The 22,659-nt window shown below is 39.2% G+C and overlaps 1 protein-coding gene across 3 annotated transcripts in view; it reads right to left on the bottom strand.

The window, feature by feature from the left end:
- plcb1l (phospholipase C beta 1-like) overlaps positions 1-22,659 on the bottom strand; it is a 480,463-nt gene that overhangs the window by 94,854 nt on the left and 362,950 nt on the right. For all 3 annotated transcript variants that reach the window (XM_057823348.1, XM_057823349.1, XM_057823350.1), the window contains 2 exons: positions 7,534-7,674; positions 1,930-2,009 (listed from right to left, as the gene is read on the bottom strand). In XM_057823348.1, the coding sequence (XP_057679331.1) occupies positions 1,930-2,009; positions 7,534-7,674 (221 nt within the window). The remainder of the gene's footprint in view (positions 1-1,929; positions 2,010-7,533; positions 7,675-22,659) is intronic.

Genomic DNA, 22,659 nt, shown 5'->3' with positions numbered 1-22,659 from the left:
TTAACGGGCGGTAAATAATTTTTTTAATTAATCAAGTTCAAATATTTCCGCAATTAACGCACATGCCCCACTCAAACAGATCAAAATGACAGCCCAGTGTCATGTGCACTTGTTACTTGTGTTTTTTGGAGTTTTGTCGCCCTCTGCTGGCGCTTGGGTACGACTGATTTTATGGGTTTCAGCACCATGAGAATTGTGTAATTATTGACATCAACAATGGCGAGCTATGAGTTTATTTTTTGATTGAAAATTTTTACAAATTTTATTCAAACGAAAACATTAAGAGGGATTTTAATATAGTATATCTATAACTTGAACTAACATTTATCTTTTAAGAACTACAAGTCTTTCTATCCATGGATCACTTTAACAGAATGTTAATGTTAATGCCATCTTGTTGATTTATTGTTATAATAAACAAATACAGTACTTATTTAGAGTATGTTGAATGTATATATCTGTCTAGTGTCTTATCTTTCCATTCCAACAATAATTTACAGAAAAATATGGCATATTTTATAGTTGTTTTAACCAGTTTGCATTATTTTATTGCAATGTTTTTCCTTATTCAGATTTGTTTCAAGACTACAGTTAGACTTCACTTTGATGGTTAATGCAGTTATTGCAATTTTGTTGTTTTATCACAATAGATTGGTTTATTTACATTTCAAAAACCAGAAGCCATTCATTTACGAATGTGATTGCACTTTAGTTTACATATTTAAATGTTCAGATATTAAGATTTGAATGGGGCAAAATGACATGCTTTTTCTCTCAAATATATAATCTTTTTTTTTTTCAAATGTACTGTAATTATTTTCTGTACAATAATTAATTTGGTGTTCAAAAAGTCTTTTTTTCAAACTTGAGTCTTGAAAAAGAGGGGGTCGTCCTATAATCAGGGCCGTCTTATATTCGGGCCAATATGGTAAATGTCGACTAAAACTAGATACATTTTGAGATGACTAACATAAGACTAAGACGTATATTAAAAGAGCTACCTAAAACAACACTGGCTTAAATGTACCTTTTTTCATTTGACAATAAGACAAAAGATGGTTATGTGGCAGAAATTCTGCCTGGCAACGTCAATAACAACTACAGTCGTAAAAAAAAAAAACAAACCCTCAAATTATTGAGAAATTTATGTGTTTTTTTAGTTTTATGAAAAAGATCAACAACAGCTTATATTTTCCCCATTAAACTGAATCATATAAATAATTAATGTTTTACATTTCTGAAATAAAATGTGGTTTTCTCACTCGGTATTATTATTGCCCTAATTTAAAAAGCACAGTGGTTGTCAATGACCTGTTTTTTTCACATTGGATGACAGTGCCACAAATTCTGCCTAGCAACAAGTTGCTTCCCTTACCATATGCTCAGCCAACCATCATTTTACATCTGTTTTTTCCATGAATAATACAGTATAAAACGTCGGCTGAGTTAAAAATTTCTATTTAAAAATGATCAATCAATGAATATTTTTGTGCATATGATACGTAAAAGCAGAGAAACAAAAACACTATTTGGCCGCGTAGAGAACCATGCAAATTGTTAGCATGCTCTGCTCGTACACATTAGTGCCACGCCGGAGGACAGAAGCCGACAGAAGTCTGCCTGCCGCGCGGTCGATGGCCGCTTTTATTGTCTCATAAGTCAATTTGCCCGCTGTATAGAGGGAGGGAGGGAGTCATCGCGGGTCGAGAGCCGATCACCGATAAACAACAAACAGCCGCGTGTAGTCTGCGGATTCATATTTCAGGTCACTCGCGCCGAGGGATCGAACGGCGCACCGATGACGTGCTTTTAAAGTCATTGGCCGGGTCGCTCCCAGCTTGACGCAACGCAATGCGAGTCAAGCGAGGGCGGCGATTTATGACGACTAGTGTTTGTGTGTGAGTGTGTGTGTATGTGGAGATGGCCTACGCTTTTTCCAGGCAGGCCTCTCTGGACATGTTTTGCACCAGCAGGTTGGAAGCCAGGCTGAATAGCTCCTCCGCCCATTCCTGGGGGAAGAAACAACACAGGCATCCTGAAAAACTAATAAAGTTATGTACATAGTTAAACATGTAATGTAAAAAAAGGTTTGCCAGAACTGACATCGTACATTAGAGCAACAATTTTGACATTAACATGGACATTATACATTAGAGTATGAGCAGTAGTTGTTGCCATGGCGACTTGCTATGGACTGTTACTGTATATATACCAGGCAGGAAATCGCCAGTGTTGTTTTAGCATTTGCGTAAGTGCTAACATTGACTTACAGATTTTGACTACTCATTTTTTAGGCTTAACTCATCTCCTGCCCTTGGCTATGTCTACATGGATACATTTATTGAGATTAAAAGGTTGATCGGAGTAAAAACGCTTCATGTATTTGTAATATTCTGACCCGATCAAATCTATTCTGATCAACATCTTACTCCGAACGAGAGAGGTGGTCGATTTATAATCAGACTGTCGCGAATGAAAACACTTATTCTAAATGTTTCGGAACAAACAGTGTTCACCGTGCATGTCTGTGACGTCAGTATACGCATTTCTGTTATTCCCGGAAGGTAGTATAAGTAAAACGAGAAAAAGCCATGTCAGGCGCAAGACTGAACTGGTCAATATCCGAGACAAAGTAGTTAGTAGCTTCGGTAACACTTTATAATAACTATCCGTTTTACTAGTTAATAGATCATTAGTAAACTATTAATAAATGATTTATTGCTGATTTGTGAAGTATTTGTTAACAGTTTGTTAAGCATTTACAGGGTGTCCTTAACCTGAAACACAGTTTGTGTAGAAACGTTTCAAGTTTTTGTGTGTAACGTTTGGCATTTCTATCTTTTCAGGTTAAGAAATGCCGTTCACTTCAAAAGAAAAGACATTTTGATAAGGCATTTTGCAGGCAGCGCTCATGTTGTACATTTATGAAAATCTGCCATAGAACCAACAAATATTTGTACTTTTCTTTGTATATTTAACCAATAAAACGTATGACCTTCAACATAAAGTGTATATAGTTTTATTAAGATCCATCAACGAGCATGGGCATTTAGAATGGGGTCAACCATATTGGAATACCCTGTAAATGCTTAACAAACTGTTAACAAATACTTCAAAAATCAACAATAAATCATTCATCAACAGTTTACTAATGATCTATTAACTAGTAAAACGGATAGTTATTATAAAGAGTTACCGTAGCTTCTTTTGAGTACCTTTTCATGATATGCAAATTATTTGAGATAGGGATTTTTGTTTTTTCTTGACTTTTTTGCCAAAATCATCAATATTAAAACAATAAAAGGTTTGAACTACTTCAGTTGTGTGTAATGAATCTAAAATATATGGAAGTCTAATGTTTATCAGTACATTACAGAAAATGATGAACGTTAACACATTATACTAATTTTTTTTTTTAGAAGGACCAGTATATATACTTTATATATACACTCACCAGCCACTTTAGCGGCCAACTGCTCGTTAACACTTAATTTCTAATCAGCCAATCACATGGTGGCAACTCAGTGCATTTAGGCATGTAGACATGGTTTAAGACAATCTCCTGCAGTTCAAACCGAGCATCAGTATGGGGAAGAAAGGTGATTTGAGTGACTTTGAACGTGGCAGTGTTGATGGTGCCAGAAGGGCTGGTCTGAGTATTTCAGAAACTGCTGATCTACTGGGATTTTCACACACAACCATCTCTAGGGTTTACAGAGAATGATCCGAAAAAGAAAAAATATCCAGTGAGCGGCAGTTCTGTGGGCGGAAATGCCTTGTTGGTGCCAGAGGTCAGAGGAGAATGGCCAGACTGGTTCGAGCTGATAGAAAGGAAACAGTGACTCAAATAACCACCCGTTACAAGCAAGGTAGGCAGAAGAGCATCTCTGAACGCACAGTACGTCGAACTTTGAGGCAGATGGGCTACAGCGGCAGAAGACCACGCCGGGTGCCACTCCTTCCAGCTAAGAACAGGAAACTGAGGCTACAATTTGCACAAGCTCATCGAAATTGGACAATAGAAGATTGGAAAAACGTTGCCTGGTCTGATGAGTCTCGATTTCTGCTGCGACATTCGGATGGTAGGGTCAGAATTTGGCATCAACAACATGAAAGCATGGCTCCATCCTGCCTTGTATCAACGGTTCAGGCTGGTGGTGGTGGTGGCGTAATGGTGTGGGGAATATTTTCTTGGCACTTTGGGCCCCTTGGTACCAATTGAGTATCGTTGGAACGCCACAGCCTACCTGAGTATTGTTGCTGACCATGTCCATCCCTTTATGACCACAATGTATCCAACTTCTGATGGCTACTTTCAGCAGGATAATGCGCCATGTCATAAAGCTGGAATCATCTCAGACTGGTTTCTTGAACATGACAATGACTTCACTGTACGCAAATGGCCTCCACAGTAACCAGATCTCAATCCAATAGAGCATCTTTGGGATGTGGTGGAACGGGAGAATCGCATCATGGATGTGAAGCCGACAAATCTGCACCAATTGTGTGATGCCATCATGTAAACATGGACCAAACTCTCTGAGGAATGCTTCCAGCACCTTGTTGAATCTATGCCACGAAGAATTGAGGCAGTTCTGAAGGCAAAAGGGGGTCCAACCTGTTACTAGCATGGTGTACCTAATACAGAGGCCAGTGAGTGTATATTATATACTATTAAAAACACTAATAAATTTCTTAAAACAGTGCAGTTGTAGACTACATTTAAGCTGTAATAAAGCTGTAATAAAATATTTTTGAAACAAATAGTCATTCATTTTGTTTTCATTGTTACTTACAATATGGCTAAAACAACTTCAAGTTCAATTGTGAAGGTATTTGAAAAAAGTGACATTTATCTAATTAATCGATTAACCGTATAATTAATTGTCCAATTAGTCGATTACAATAATCGTTAGTTGCAGCCCTGCTATAGATTAGTGCTGCAACGATTAATCGATTAACTCGAGTAATCCATTCATTCATTCATTATCCAAACTGCCAATCCTCACGAGGGTCACAAAGGTGCTGGAGCCAATCAAGCAAATAGCTAAGACACAGAGTGCTGTATCAAGCGACCTCAGTGGGAAGGAAAAAGTGTGGCAGGAAACGCTGCACAACCAGAAGAGGTGATCGTACCCTGAGAAAGATTGTGGAGAAGGGCCGATTCCAGACCTGCAGAAACAGTGGACTGAGTCTGGAGTAGAAACATCCAGAGCCACCGTGCACAGGCGTGTGCTGGAAATGGGCTACAGGTGCCGCATTCCCCAGGTCAAGCCACTTTTGAACCTGAAACAGCGGCAGAAGCGCCTGACCTGGGAAGCAGCACTGGACTGTTACTCAGTGTCCAAAGTACTTTTTTCAGATGAAAGCAAATTTTGCATGTCATTCTGAAATCAAGGTGCCAGAGTTTGGAGGAAGACTACGGAGAAGGAAATGCCAAAATGCCTGACGTCCAGTGTCAAGTACCCACAGTCAGTGATGGTCTGGGGTGCCAGGTCATCTGCTGGTGTTGGCCTACTGTGTTTTATCAAGGGCAGGGTCAATGCAGCCAGCTATCAGAAGATTTTGGAGCACTTCATGCTTCTATTTGTTGAAAAGCTTTATGGATATTAAGATTTCATTTTTCATTTTTCAGCACGACCTGGCATTTTTGGGTTTTCTTGACTTTTTGCCAAAATCATCAATATTAAAACAATAAAAGCAGCTAACTATGGTCAGTAGGCGGGGTACACCCTGAATCGGTTGTCAGCCAATCACAGGGCACAAGGCGACATTTTAGAGTGTTCGATGCATGTTTTGGGATGTGAGGGAGGAAACCGAAGAAAACCCACGCAGGAAGGCCGGATCCCGGGATTAAACCCTTGATATCATAACTGTGAGGCAGACGTGCTAACCTCTCTGCCACCGTCTAATTGAGCAATTAGAGTCAAATCAAATTTTTCTGCTTCGAGGATTTGTTTAGAGTGGCGTTGTAATGGTTTGTTTAGAAAGTGTTTGCATTTAGTTTGATTGATTTAGGTGGATGCACTGCCCTCCAGTGGCAACAGTGAATACGCCGACTCATTTAACATGGCTGGATCCAGCTGCCCCCTGTTAAGACCAACATAAGGTAAGTTTTTGTTTGAGCGAATGTTTTTTTTATGCATTTGTTTCGTTCAATTTTGTTTATAGGTATATTTAGCCATTTTCTGTGGGAATATGTGTTTTAATGATTTGTTAAGAGTACTGAAAAAAAAAAAAATTGCATTTTGTAGCATTGAAGCTAGCGGACTTTTGCTATGCAAGTTAGCCAACTGTTCTTTTGTTGTACTTAGATCCTCATTTATTCATTCATTTATTTATTTTTATACAGTTTGAGGCTAAGATCAGATATCTTTATTTTTAAATGAAAATTCTGCATAGTTCAGGAAATTTTATGTTGTATTGCATTTAATGGTCTTTTGAATATGCAATCTTTGCAAGCCTTTGTTTTAAATCTCCTAAAATTTATTCTGCAACGCACTAAATGTTCCTAAGTGTTCCTAAATGTTGAAGTACAAATGGACGAAACGATGTTGTGTTGACACGGAAGTTGCGATGGCTTCTTCTGCTTCTACTACCATTTCCAGTCTACAGTTTGTGGTCATTCTGCGTATGTTAAAATAATTTGTTCTGACCGAAAGCGTGATATCACATCAGTATTTTCTGTGTCCATGAACAATACAATGCATAATTTTAATCCGAAATTTGGTTGGAATAAAATTTTGTCCATGTAAACATAGCCCCTGATAACTAATTCCTTAATCCTGTGAGTACCGGCTGTTAAAACACTCAGTGGCCAATAAACATTGTTTATACACACCTCCCAATCAAAATGAATTGGATTTCTAGCACCGTCAATGGAAGCCTATAAGTCAATACCGTATTGGCCCGAATATAAGGCGATGTTTTTTGCATTGAAATAAGACTGAAAAAGAGGGGGTCGTCTTATATTCACGGTCTAGACATAATACCCATGCACGACGCTAGATGGCGCCAGATATCATTGAAGCGATGTTCTGTCATGACAGATCTCAGCTACTCTCAAGTCTAACCAGTTTGCATTATTTTATTGCAACGTTTTTCCTTATTCAGATTTGTTTCAAGACTACAGTTACAGTTAGACTTCACTTTGATGGTTAATGCAGTTATTGCAATTTTATTGTTTTATCACAATAGATTGTTTTATTTACATTTCAAAAACCAGAAGCCATTCATTTACGAATGTGATTGCACTTTAGTTTACATATTTAAATGTTCAGATATTAAGATTTGAATGAGGCAAAATAACATGCTTTTTCTCTCAAATATATTGTTATAAGCATTTGTTTCGGCTGTACTGTAATTATTTTCTGTATAAAAATTAATTTGGTGTTCAAAAAGTCTTTTTTCAAACTTGAGTCTTGAAAAAGAGGGGGTCGTCTTATAATCAGGGCCGTCTTATATTCGGGCCAATACGGTATTTGCCAATTTTCGGCAAAAATTAGACATTAATGACTGTTATTGAGGGTCTACCTTAGCCGTCTCCTCCTGGAAAGCCATGAAGTTCAGGTACGTGACATTGACCATATCGGTGCCGCTCACCACCGTCAGCATCCTATTCTCCATCTTGCCCACCAGGGTGCTGACGTCCAGCAGCTCGCGCAGCTTCGCCTCCTTTAACACATAAGACGCAAATGGGTCAAAAAAGGAGTGGACGAAATGACAAAAAGGCGTTAAGCGGTGTGAAAAGAGCAACAGCGAGATGTCACGCACAAAACGAGGCAGCGTTGTTCTTTTGGTTTTGCCCTTTAAAGACATCAAAAGGTGAAAAGCGAGAGTGGAGGGGCATGATTGGTGTGCCATTTAAAAGCTGACGGCATGTGAAATGTTCACATTTACAGTTCGGAAGATCACAAGAACAAGCTTAAGTGGGGAAAAGATGCATAAAAGCAACAATATTTCTGTGCCATGTACGAAAGTAAAGTATTTACATTACTTATATAAAACAAATGGACTTAAAACGTCTCCCTGAGGGACTCCAATTCATGTTGCATCTTGTCACTTTGGATGGATTTTGTGAGTACTGTTGTAAAAAAAAAACAACAACAACAAAAACATGTATGCTACAGACATATTTTATGTACACTAATCTATACTGGTTACGTGATTGACAAGTGTATTTTAACGTTTTATTGCCTATCACATCAATTCAAATCAAAGCAATGAACCAAACTATTGTGAATATTGGACGATAAAACATACATAACACTAGTGCTGCAAAGATTAATCGATTAACTCGAGGAATTTGATTAGACAAAAGCTGCATTGAGGATTTGTTTAATTAGAGTGGATTACAGTGGCGTTGTTGTGGTTATGTTTTGAAAGCGTTTTATTTAGCCAGCCGGGATACTCTCCTCCCTTTTGACAACCGGGTTCTCTGGTGGAACTTCCGTAAATATGATACCGGCTCCCCCGTTTTCATTCGAATTCGACGTGGATCCGTCTGTGTAAATTGTGGTGTCGTACTCTGTCCGGTTTCTTGATAATTTAGACATTGCTGCTTTACGGTCTACTTCTGACGTGCTCGTCTTGACACCTTCGAGTTCAAACTTGGGTTCTCCAGTCTCCATCCACGGAGGGGTTGAGCTTGGGAACGGTTGTGGTGATACATTGCCAAAGATTGCCTTCGACACTACTGATGCTTTCTCCCTCCAACCTCTCTTCTTTGTACGTTGCTTGACCTCTGCTGTTGCAACATGACATCTTGGGTTTGCCTCTCCTACTCTCAATGACTTCTCTAATGCTATCACGCTTAACTGGTCTCTTCGCGTTGCTATTGGACGTAAGTTTGCTTCAGCTAGTACGGATTCTCCTGGTTGAAGTTATTGTTGCCAAAGGGAGGGCCACAAAATATTAAATATGATGGTTCACGTACTTACAGTGGGGAGAACAAGTATTTGATACACTGACGATTTTGCTGGTTTTCCCACTTGCAAAGCATGTAGAGGTCTGTAATTTGTATCATAAGTTCTCCTCAACTATGAAGGATGGAAGCTAATACAAAAAAACAGAAAATCATGTAGTATGATTTTTAAATAATAAATTTGCATTTAATTGCATGAAATAAGTATTTGATCCATCACAAAAATCGAACTTAATATTTGGTACAGAAACCTTTGTTTGCTATTACAGATACCAAACGTTTCCTGTAGTCCAGGGATTTTGGCCCACTCCTCCATGCAGATCGTCTCCAGAGCCTTCAGGTTTCGGGGCTGCTGCCGGGCAACACGGACTTTCAGCTCCCTACATAGATTTTCTATCGGGTTCAGATCTGGTGACTAGCTAGGCCACTCCAGGACCTTAAGATGCTTCTTACAGAGCCACTCTTTAGTTGCCTTGGCTGTGTGCTTTGGGTCGTTGTCATGCTGGAAGACCCAGCCACGACCCATCTTCAGAGCTCTCACTGAAGGAAGGAGGTTGTCAGCCAAGAACTGGCGATACATAGCCCCATCCATCATCCCCTCAATACGGTGCAGTCGTCCTGTTCCCTTGGCAGAGAAGCAGCCCCAAAAAATGACGTTTCCTCCTCCATGTTTCACGGTTGGGATGGTGTTCTTGGGGTTGTACTCATCCTTCTTTTTACTCCAAACACGACGAGCCGGGTTTATACCAAAAATTTCAATTTTCGTCTCATCCGACCACATGACCTTCTCCCATTGCTCCTCTGGATCATCCAGATGGTCAGTGGCAAACTTCAGATGTGTCTGGACATGCGCTGGCTTCAGCAGCAGGACCTTGCGTGCGCTGTAGGATTTTAATCCATGACGGCGTAATGTGTTTCCGATGGTTTTCTTCGAGACTGGGGTTCCAGCTCTCTTCAGGTCATTGACCAGGTCCTGCTGTGTAGTTCTGGGCTGATCCCTCACCTTCCTCATGATCAGTGATGCCCCACGAGGTGAGATCTTGCATGGAGCCCCAGAACGAGGCAGATTGACCGTCAACTTGAACTTCCATTTTCTAATAATTGCTCCAACAGTTGCTACCTTCTCACCAAGCTGCTTGCTTATTTTCCTATAGCCCATCCCAGCCTTGTGCAGGTCTTTTATTTTATCCCTGATGTCCTTACACAGCTCTTTGGCCTTGGCCATTGTGGAGAGGTTGGAGTTTGTTTGTTTGTTTGTTTGTTTGAGCATGTGAACAGGTGTCTTTTATACAGGTAACAAGTTCAAACAAGTGCAGTTACTTCCGGTAATGAGTGGAGAACAGGAGGGGTTCTTAAAAAAGAACTAAGAGCCGAAATATTTACTAGTTGGTAATGTATCAAATACTTATTTCATGTGGTTAAATACAAATTTATTATTTAAAAATTATACAATGTGATTTTCTGGATTTTTGTATTAGATTCCGTCCCTCACAGTTGAAGAGAACTTATGATACAAATTACAGACCTCTACATGGCTTGCAAGTGGGAAAACCAGCAAAATCGGCAGTGTATCAAATACTTGTTCTCCCCACTGTATTTTTCGACATGCTCGAAATACGACAATATATGACAGCACCGCAGTTTCTTTGTTTTGCCGGAAGACGGATGCATGCCACGACCATTTCGACTTACAAACACGGTCCTGGAACGAATTAACTTCGTATGTAGAGGTACCACTGTACTTAGTGGGTTATCATTTTGAATTCAGGCTATGATTTCATCATAGACATACCGGGACCCACAAACAAACACACACTATTTGCAGTGTTTTTATAGCTCTTGTTGTGAAGATCCATCAATCATTCATCCTGACATTTCCTTGGATCCAATTTCTCACCCAGTGGATGTATGTGCTTGTGTGACTGATGTCGCCGCGCTTCAGTGTGCATGTGCTGGCAGCTGTGTGTCTGCTTTTGTGAAACAGGTGCCATTGCGGCTTCCGTGACCCAAGACGAGGCCCATCTCAGGCAGACGGAATTGGAATGTACATCGCCCAAGTTTTTTGGGGTGATGACATTTTCACGCTAGGGTTGTTCCGATCATGTTTTTTTGCTCCCGATCCGATCCCGATCGTTTTAGTTTGAGTATCTGCCGATCCCGATATTTCCCGATCCGATTGCTTTTTTTTGTTCCCGATTCAATTGCAATCATTCCCGATAATTTTTCCCGATCATATACATTTTGGCAATTCATTAAGAAAAAAATGAATAAAACTCAGACGAATATATACATTCAACATACAGTACATAAGTTCTGTATTTCGTTATTACGACAATAAATCCTCAAGATGGGATTTACATTATTAACATTCTTTCTGTGAGAGGGATCCACGGATAGAAAGACTTGTGACTTTGTATATTGTGACTAAATATTGCCATCTAGTGTATTTGTTGAGCTTTCAGTAAATGATACTGTAGCCATGCCCAAATGCATGATGGGAAGTGGAACCACGACTGTGCGTAGTGCTACCAATTGATATATCTTCTGTGCGTTGGGAAACAATATAAGGTGTTAAGGAAAAGATCATTTGCTACCTTGCTTCCCCACATTGCTTCCCATGATATTTCTAATCGTAGGGAGAGGGATTGTAAGGCTTTAGCCAATTAAAAAAAAGGCTCCAAAAGCTGCCAAAATTCACTCTACTCATTTTACACTGCCTTTTATCTCTCTATATAGGTAAAACGGCGCCATTACAGATTGAGCGCGACAATGAGTGGGTGGTTCGTGCAGCGCATGCATTAATTGCGTTAAATATTTTAACGTGATACATTTTTGAAAAAATTAATTACCGCCATTATCGGGATAAATTTGATTACCCTACCTTGAGCCTAAACTAAAGACTCTGGATGAGTGTAACATATTATGTTTGTAACGTTAAATACAATTAGAAAACGATTTAAATTAAAAAAAAAATAAAAATAAAAATAAATATATATATATATATATATTAGGGCTGTCAAACGATTAAAATTTTTAATTTAGTTAATTACCGCTTAAAAATTAATTAATCGTAATTAATCGCAATTTATCGCAATTCAAACCATCTATAAAATATGCCATATTTTTCTGTAAATTATATATATATTCTGTCAAATAAATTGTTGGAATGGAAAGATAAGACACAAGATGGATATATACATTCAACATACTGTAGTGGGCATTTCACTCTACTGTCATTTAAATCTGTCTATGCTGTCCTCACTCCGAAGCGTCTACTTTTTCCAAAGCTAGACAGCTAGTGAACGACGCCTTAATAATTAGACTTCTTCCTTTTTCATCTGATTTATTAATAAAATGGCCTCAAACCATTGTCCTCTTTAGACCGTCGTAAAACTACAAAAAAAATGTACACAAGCATTGCATTAGCAACAACGTTAGCTTAGCACGCTATACAGGTTCACTTAACATAAACAAAAAGCGTCTCATACAAAAAATATAACATTTCGCTTACTAACATAATATGTACATTCTTTACAACAACCATACTTACGGACAAATCTTGTCCAAGGATCATATAAGCACAACATTAGCAGCCCGAGACGTCGTGCAGCCATAATGAACTGGCAAGAAAAATATAAACCATGTCGCAAAGCGACCACAAGAGTTCGCTGTTGGACAACATAAAAAGCCTTGCTGTAAAACTTACCAAAAGGCAGAATACTTTCTGAGCGGGACATGTGCGTTAATTGCGTCAAATATTTTAACGTGATTAATTAAAAAAATTAATTACCGTGCGGTAACGCGATAATTTTGACAGCCCTAATATATATATATATATATATATATATATATATTTTTTTTTTTTTTTGCCGATTCAGATACTTTGAAAATGATGTGATCGGACCCGATCGATCGGCACATCTCTATTTCACGCTCAACGCAGGTGGACAAAAGCAGGGCCGGCCCAGCCTATATGCAGACTATGCAGCTGCTTAGGGCCCCTGACCACGAGGGGGCCCCACATCTGGCAATTGTTTAATTCATATTCTATTTTGTTTACTACAATTTGCTTTATTTGACTTTTGTGAGTTTTGATACTTGATTACAAGCTTAAAAAAATAAAAGTTCTTCCTTAACTTCTTTCTTTCCTCTTTTAGAAAAAGGTTTGGCGCTATCTACTGTAAGTACTGACAATCATTTGGGGTGAGAAGTTTGAAGTATGCAGTGCAACAAAATCTGACTAATATACAAAATATAGACGTATGGGTTGGATTGCATGTATGGGTTTCACAGTACACTGTGACAAAATGGTGGCCCAAAAATATGGGCCCCTTTGCATTATTTTGCTTAGGGCCCCCAAATGGCCTGGGCCGGCCCTGGACAAAAGTATCGGGACAAGTGGCTATTCACAGCACCGTGAAATCGTTTTGTCCTTTTTTGCAGCTGAAACGGCATTTAGTTCAGTCTTTGACTTAATCCCGGAGGTAGTTTCATGGGCTTGTTCCAACACGAATGAACCTCCCAATTGATTAATTGATGGATCTGTCCGTCCGCTGTATTGCGGTGCACTAAGGCATTCTCTTATTTCAGCTTAATGACCCGTCCCGTCCGTCCTCAATACAATACCTCGGCACAAATTACATTTCACTCCCACGGCTTTCACTCGTTCCTAGTCTGTGACTTTACTCGTGTTGCCGCTCTTCTTCTGGTCGCTCTCTGCTTCGAGCTTACATGTCACAAGGGAACACTAATGGCTTCTTGGTAGCGGCGGTGCATTTTAGCAAATTGAAAGTGGCCTTTCCACGCCCCCGCTTTTTTATGGCTTGATTGATGGTCGGAGAGACTGATGGATCCCTGGTCGTAATCTACCGGCGCCTTGATTGTCGGTGGTGTGGCCAAAAGGGAAAAGCGGAATGGGGTTGTTCTTAAAACGGTGCCAAAAGGGGGCAACGTTCCATCCGGTCCGTCGCGGCTTGATGGACGAGTGAGGCAACACACAAAGCTCTTTGTTTGAATTGTTAGGCTATCGCAACTCGTTCGCTTTCCCCGCTAAGCCTTCACAAGACCTTTTGTTGTTGTTAATTAAACGACTGTTTTGTATGCCGGGCCACAGAGCAAGAGGGAGTCTTATTCCTCCTCTCTTCCGCCTCAGAGGTATTTTGTATTTCTCTAATAGGCTCTGCTGCACGCAGATGAGCTGTTTAAATGTATATTTGTTTTACTGCCTCCTCCTCCTCAGACAATTACATCCCCCAATGCGCATCCCGGAGTCGATCCTGGCGAGCTGGAACGCCGCCAGGGTGCTTTGTTGTTTGTTTGTTTTTGTTTTTTTCACACCACATTGAACTTTGCTGAAATTGCTCAGTGTGTAAAAGGAAGGGAAGTTTGGTTAAATGTATCGATTGCTCTTGGGACTATTTTGGCCACTAGGAACTAAGTGATGGCTCTTCACGAAACGCTTTATTTAGATGGGATAAATGGATAAAAGCTTTATTTTGTCAACGGCTGCTGTTTTCAATGGTTTTGTGTAGTCTTGATACATGTTGTATTGATTTAGCTGCTTTTTTTCCCTCAAAACGGATTGGTCAAAACGTATTTCTCAGTAAATAATTTAACGCTTTATTGTGAATGTAAAATGTAAATTATACAATAGGGTTGTTCCGATCATGTTTTTTTGTTCCCGATCCGATCCCGATCGTTTTAGTTTTGAGTATCTGCCGATCCCGATATTTCCCGATCCGATTGTTTTTTTTTTTTTTGCTCCCGATTCAATTCCAATCATTCCCGATCATATACAGTACATTTTGGCAATGCATTAAGAAAAAAATGAATAAAACTCGGACGAATATATACATTCAATATACAGTACATAAGTACTGTATAGCGTCTTTGTGTGTTTTGAAAAGCGCTCTAGAAATAAAATGTATTATTATTATTATTATTGTTTGCATCCTACCCTCATTAAAACATGAAAACCTATAAATGTTTGGGTGGTTTTAGTTAAAGTAGACACCGTTTTTCCATATGTGTGATTTTGACAAAGATCAGATCAAATTTGATTGTGATTTTATGCAGAAATGTGAGAAATTCCAAAGGTTCATTTGTAGTGGGTTTTTCATCCCACTATAAAAGCCCAAAGTCAACAGGAAGTGACCCCTAAATGCCCCACAGGTCAAAACTCATTGCCTGGCATTGGTTTCCACTGATGGCCATAGACGTCCAATCCCGTTTGAAGTGGGAGGGTGGCAGGGAATGAACATTCCAGTTCAAACGGATTGGACGTCTACTAGTGATAAACTTTACATTATACATACATAATGTGAAGAATATATTATATAAAAAAAGTAGACCACAAATATAAACAGATCAATACCAAATCCTTCAGTATCATCCACCACCAACATTTGCATCGCAGAGCTAATGCTAATCTCGCCCTGCCAAGACAACTTAAAAACCTTCCGCTTCACACCCTCGCGGTGGGAGCGCCAAAGCTTTTTTTCCCCCCCTTCTTCCTCGCTTGCTGTGGGCGTGTAGTTGAGCTTTAAAGCTTCTCTACTGATCAAACAGCCTATTTAATTGCATGGAAACCTTTCATAATGCGGACAGTGTGAGCTTGCAGACAACCCGAACAAATTTCTGGAAAAACCATCAGGATGATGTGCAAAATAGAGGTGGGAAGGGGGCTTTTTATTACAGGATTTCAATTACCCACGATTGCAAAGTAACACCTCCCACATCCTGAAGGCTGCACGTTTGATCGTTCTCATAACTCACCCTCAAGGACGGTTCATAGGTCAAGGCCACTGCGAAATACATAGAGGACAATGATGTATAGCGATCTCGATCTTATCTGCGGCTGCGCCTTCTACAACCACCGATTGCTCATTTTTATGATTAATCCATCGAGAAAATATACTTTAATTTGCATCCCAAGTGATCAAAGCCTACCAAGTTAGATATCATATCAAGCGTATCTTACAACATTAGTTACCAAAAAAATCACTCAGTAGTAGACAAGGTTCACTGGAAAAATCTGGGATATACTTATATACAGTGAGGAGCAGAAGTATTTGCACCCCTTGTGATTTTGCAAGTTCACCCACTTAGAAAATAGGTAGAGGTCTGAAATTTCAATCATAGAAGCATTTTCACTTATAGAGACATAATAATAATAATTTTTTAAAAATCGGAACTCATGATTTTTCAATAATTTATTTGGAATTTACATGGGTTACTAAGTATTTGCACCCCTGAAAATCAGCGATAATTACCGTATTGGCCCGAATATAAGACGGTGTTTTTTGCATTGAAATAAGACTGAAAAAGTGGGGGTTGTCTTATATTCGCGGTCTAGACGTTATACCCATTCACGACGCTAGATGGCACTAGATATCATTGAAGCGAGGTTCTGTCATGACAGATCTCAGCTACTCTCAAGTTTAACCAGTTTGCATTATTTTATTGCAATGTTTTTCCTTATTGAGATTTGTTTCAAGACTACAGTTACAGTTAGACTTCACTTTGATGGTTAATGCAGTTATTGCCATTTTGTTGTTTTATCACAATACATTGGTTTATTTTAGGGCTGTCAAACGATTAAAATTTTTAATCGAGTTACTTACAGCTTAAAAATTAATTAATCGTAATTAATCGCAATTCAAACCATCTATAAAATATGCCATATTTTTCTGTAAATTATTGTTGGAATGTAAAGATAAGACACAAGATGGATATATACATTCAACATACGGTACATAAGGATTGTATTTGTTTATTATAACAATAAATCAACAAGATGGCATTAACATTCTGTTAAAGCGATCCATGGATAGAAAGACTTGTAGTTCTTAAAAGAAAAATGTTAGTAAAGTTAGTAAGTATTAAAACCCCTCTTAATGTTTTCATTTTAATAACATTTGTAAAATTTTCTATCAAAAAATAAACTAGTAGCCCACCATTGTTGATGTCAGTAATTACTTACACAATGCTCATGGGTGCTGAAGCCTATAAAATCAGTAGCACCCAAGCGCCAGCAGAGGGCGGCAAAACTCCATAAAACACAATTAACAAGTGAGCGTTTCACTGTACCGTCATTTAAATCTGTCTGAGCGGGACATCTGCGTTAATTGAGTCAAATATTTTAACGTGATTAATTTAAAAAATTAATTAACACCCGTTAACACGATAATTTTGACAGTCCTAGTTTATTTGCATTTCAAAAACCAGAAGCCATTCATTTACGAATGTGATCGCACTTTAGTTTACATATTTAAATGTTCAGATATTAAGATTTGAATGAGGTAAAATAACATGCTTTTTCTCTCAACTATATTGTTATAATCATTTGTTTCAGACTTACTCAGGGGTGAAATGGCTAGAATTCCTTGCCGGAACTCCCCGACCCGAAGGTCGCCACGGAGCCAGAAATTTTATTTATTTATCTTCATTTTTTTGAGGGTGGATTGGGTTCAAACTTCCTAAAACTACTTAAATGCAAAGAAAACTGTTTTGGCACGGTTATTTCTATAACACATAAAAAAACTGATTTTCATTCAAAATTGTATTTTTTCAATGATTTGCAAACTAAACTTAACAAAAACAGCAATAACCCCAACCTCCATCTCTTAATTTTTATTTTCCCTCATTTCCTCACATACTAAATGCCAAATCTCAATTTTAAGTACTTAAGAACATAGGATGTGTATTAAAATTGAAGTTAATGTAAACATTTACCTTTTTTTTTTTTTTTTTTTTTAAATAATAAAGAAGATAAGTAGCATACATTCACAAAAATAAGTACAAATGACTTATATTATGCAGAGTGAAATGGAATATATTTTGAAGATCGCGCAAACATACATATACTTTTTTAAATCATAAGGAAATGAATATGTAGCCTAACATAAATCAACAAATATAAGTCCAAAGTGCACATTGACAGCTAAGATGTTCAGAACCTCCCCATCGGAGCAAATAAAACTAAATATGATAAGCCTCCTCAACTCTTTCCTTGCTCCTAAAGTTTTGATCCATTTTCTGTTGCATTGCCCTTTTTTTGTCGCATTAATTCAACACGTTTTTTTTTTTTTGCTGTTCCAGAAAACATGCACATTTGAACCAATCAGGGCCATTACGGTATGACACTCAAAGAGTTGTCAGTCTACCTTAAAAAAAGTCCACCCCGATTGCCAACCCATGAGTAACCACCCACCCACCATCCGTTTCAGCTCATTATTGTTACCAGTCCACCCTGCAGTCAGTCATAATCCAACTGCTACCATGGCCAAGACCAGAGAGCTTTCGAAAGACACCAGAGAAAAAATTGTTGAGCTCCACAAAGCTGGAAAAGGCTATGGGACAATTGGAAAGCAGCTCGGTGAGAATAAATCAACAGTTGCAGCAATTGTTAGGAAATGGAAAAAGCTAAACATGACTGATAATCTACCTGGGGCTCCATGTAAAATCTGTCCTCGTGGGGCATCACTCAAGAGCAGAAAAGTGAGAGCTCAGCCTGAACAAAGGTGGATGCACAGTTTCAAAGACTACTTACAACCAAGGGTGGATCAGTTGATACAAATCCCTTTTGTATCCAGAGAAGGGTCATCTGACCCTAATCAGCATATCTTTTGTGAGCATTGAGGTCCTCATTAGTCATTCCCATTCCCACTTGCAAAACCACAGGGTTGGATTGCTCCAATTAGCATCTTGAGTGCTTGCAGGGAAGGGCTGCCTTTGCTTTGTCGTACAGTGGACTGCTCAGGCAGGCAATCAGGCGGACAACCTTTTTACATATAAAAACAAAACATTTTTGATGTGGTGACTTTTTGCTCTTTTCCAGGGGCTAAGTGTTGGAGGCTGTTGCCGAAGCAATATTTCCTTCTGCGCCTTCTTTGCGCCCACATGAGAGTGAACCTTTGCAAGACCCACCAAGAAGTCCACCAGTCTCTCTTGCCTTCCGGTGCATGCCTGATACAACACATGTATTCAGTGCTGCCATGTCAATCAATATTGTAGAACACGGCGATTGGCCATATGTCTGGAGCCGCAAAAAATTAAAAGCCAAATCTAAGCCCTATATTGAAGGCAACACACAATGCAGGCCCCCTATTTATCGGTCGCCCTGTGTCCCGTCAATATATTATGAAGTTGATGCCTCAAGTTTAACTTCATTACAATATTATGAATAAGAACAATGTTTGTGTCATGTTATGTTTATATAGCTACTGTTGCTAAGTAGGGACAAGTCACCGTTTGTCCCTAATAGGAAATGAATGGAAATCGTGTACAAAGGAGCAGGGCCGGCCCAGGCCATTTCGGGGCCCTAAGCAAAATAATGCCAAGGGGCCCATATTTTTGGCCCACCATTTCGTCACAGTGTACTGTGAAACCCATACATGCAATCCAACCTATATGTCCATATTTTGTATATTAATCATATTTTGTTGCACTGCATTCTTCAAACTTCTCACCCCAAATGATTGTCAGTACTTACAGTAGATAACGCCAAACCTTTTTCTAAAAGAGGAAAGAAAGAAGTTAAGGAAGAACTTTTATTTTTTTAAGCTTGTAATCAAGTATCAAAACCCACAAAAGTCAAATAAAGCAAACTGTAGTAAACAAAATCGAATATAAATTAAACAATTGCCAGATTGCGCACTATCTGGGCCCCCAAGTGGTCAGGGGCCCTAAGCAGCTGCATAGTCTGCGTATAGGCTGGTCTGGCCATGCGAAGGAGATGTTTACAGAGCTAAACCTACCAATTCTCTCCGAAAATGATGTGCCTGGTGCCAAATTCACTGGCAAAGATGTGGAAGAACATAAAAATGTTCAGTTAAAGAGATGGCTTGAGTGTCGAAGGCTAGAAAAGACGAAAAAAAACGAGCCGACCTAAGCATAGCCTTAGCTTTTTTATCGAAGTGACTGACAATGACATTCTCCTGTTTCAACAAGCTATCCTTTACCATCAGCCCTGTCTTTCTTATATATCCTCTGGTTGTCCTACATCTTTTACTATTCTTGGGGGTAGTTTAGTTAGCTTTATGTAGCGAAAGCAAATGCTACTCAGTGACATCCAATGAACACTTAATTTTTTCACTGATTACAAATCTTAATTCTATAATTTATTTACACTTCCCCCTTACTAAAGTTGTTATATATGTATATAACAGAAACGGTAACAGAGGCAGTCAGATACCATTGTAATTCTTTTCAGGTCATTCATTGTCAGACAGAAGCAGTACGGCACAATGTTACGCTAAAAAAATAAGTTAAAAATATAAAAATGGCTCACCTCTTTGTCGTCTGAAAGACCATGCCAACCCAACAAAATGTTTACTGCATATGAAATGTGAATGGATTCACCGCGCAAGTTGATTTGGCATTCACATTTTTTCCTCCCGAGTTTTTGGTTTCCGGAAACGTATAAAGAAAACATCCTTCATGTGTCGTAATGTCTAGAGTCGTTTCTACAAGTTCCAAAAAGCAATGCGTGATCAGCATGTTCGTTTTTGAAAGATTACCGGAGAAAAGTAGCACAAATTACGTTGTTTCTATGCAAGGGCGGGTCTATAATGTCCCACTTCGACTTTACCTCCGCTCTACGACGCGACGTCATGGTCTAAAAATAGCACGCGTGCGCTACACCATTGTTGTAAACACTAGCATTACCGTATACAGCATTTAAGCTAGCGGCCGTTTGCTATGCAAGTTAGCCAAGTGTTGTAAACATTAGCATTATATAGCATTTAAGCTAGCAGAATTTTGCTACGCAAGTTAGCCAATTGCAACAATGCAACAATTGGCTAACTTGCATAGCAAAAGTCCGCTATCTTAAATGCTATTTACTGTAATGCTAATGTTTACCAGATAGTTTCTGGTGTAAACGAGAAACAATGTGGTGCGCACCGGATTGCTTAAATTTATTTAATTTCTTTCGATGTCCCTTTAGGGGCTTCGTATATTTGTCCTTTGACAGAAACCGTATTAAAAACAAAATATATTTGACTCTCCAATCTTTTTCCATTTTCGAACATTTTTGAAAACGCTCCAGGGACCTATTAGAGCAGCGCTAAAGAACCCTGCCATAGGTGAATGTCAGCTTTGACTGCTTCATGACCTCATGAGAAGCATCTTTGTCAAGACACAGAAACGTTATTTTACTAGTGGTGCTAACCGAACTGCTTCGCCACCCACAAGAATGTCTGACGTTATGATGAATTGGTTGATGTAAAAAATGGATGGATTTATGTTCCAGTAAAGACCGGCCTGTGGTTGTGCAGGGCACTTATGTCACTCCTCAAATGCTAGCATCCTGCACCCGAACGTATGCTGACAGTGTAACGGTCACTTCTGTGATCCTCTTTGTTCCTTAGTACATCCACCACACGGTGGCTCCTCTTTATGTTGTATGTTCACTTTCTTCTTCAGTTGCTACCTACTTTTTGGGGAGTCAAGTGTGATCATGTGTGCGTGGTCCGTTGTACTCCCGAGTGACGAGTGGTTGAGCTGGATTTATTTATTTTTGTCTATTAAAAGTGCATAAGTGGACGTCTGCACTCATCCTGCCCTGCCACGCGTTACAACAGCAACCCGTTTTCATGTCTGGCGGCATTGGCCGAACCTTGAGCCTGGTACAGAAACACCTAGTGACGCACTCTGGAGTTGAGCAGCGTGAAAATGTATTTTTCAAAAGGGCAGTTATACAAGCTATGTATTCCTCATCTTTTGGTTATGAATATTCCAATCACTGCCTCACGCCAATTTATTACAGTCATTCCTCATGCGGCAGCGCCGGACAGCCGCCAAGGCGTTAGGATGCCTTCAGGGCGGCAGGATTGGATGTGACATGGTGTGGGTAAAAGTATTGGGACACGTTCCACATATAGGAAGTGAAACATGACTAATGTATGTAGATGTGCGGATATAAAAGCCAGCTGGCTCAACATATGTGGGTTTTTTTAAGTCTATGCAGGAACATTTAGAGTGAGGGTTGGGTAAAAAATTGTTTCATTTAACTCATAGCCTGCCATTGACGGCAATAAACGTCCAATCCATTCTGATTGAGAAGGGCGAATGAACATTCAAGGGTCAGGAAAACATTGTATTATTATGTACAAAACAACTGATAAACAGCAAAACAAGCTATTTTCATCCTTTTGCTGTGAATTGGAATGAGTTTATCACTGGTAGACGTCCAATCCATTTGAACTGGGAGGGTGAATGTTCATTCGCTGCCATCCCTCCCACTTCAAATGGATTGGACGTCTATGGCTGTCAGTGACATCCAATGCCAGGGAATGAGTTACTTTTGGGGAATTTCAGGTCATTTCCTTTTGAGTTTCAGTCACCTGTTCATTTTAGGGCATTTACAGGTCACTTTCTGTTGATTTTGTGGCATTTACATGTCACCTCCTGTTGATTTTGGGCTATTGTACAGGAAGTCACTCGCGAATGTCCCCAAATACATAGAAAGTGGCTCATATTGATCAGGAAGTAATATCTAAATATCGTAATTTTCGCACTTTAGGGCGCACCTGACTATAAGCTGCCACCCACCAAATTTGGCACGAAAACGGCATTTGTTCCTAGATAAGCCGCACTGGACTATAAGCCGCAGCTGTCCTAACTGTATTCTGGGATATTTACACCAAAAGATATTAACCGGTAACACTTTATTTGACAGCGGCATCATACAACTGCCATAAAACCAAATGAACCACCATGAAGGTTTGAAACAA

This window comes from Corythoichthys intestinalis, chromosome 19 (genome assembly GCF_030265065.1).
Source record: "Corythoichthys intestinalis isolate RoL2023-P3 chromosome 19, ASM3026506v1, whole genome shotgun sequence".
Taxonomy (NCBI): domain Eukaryota; kingdom Metazoa; phylum Chordata; class Actinopteri; order Syngnathiformes; family Syngnathidae; genus Corythoichthys; species Corythoichthys intestinalis.
Note: the sequence above shows the minus strand (reverse complement) of the source record. Positions and strands in the feature narration are given on the sequence as shown.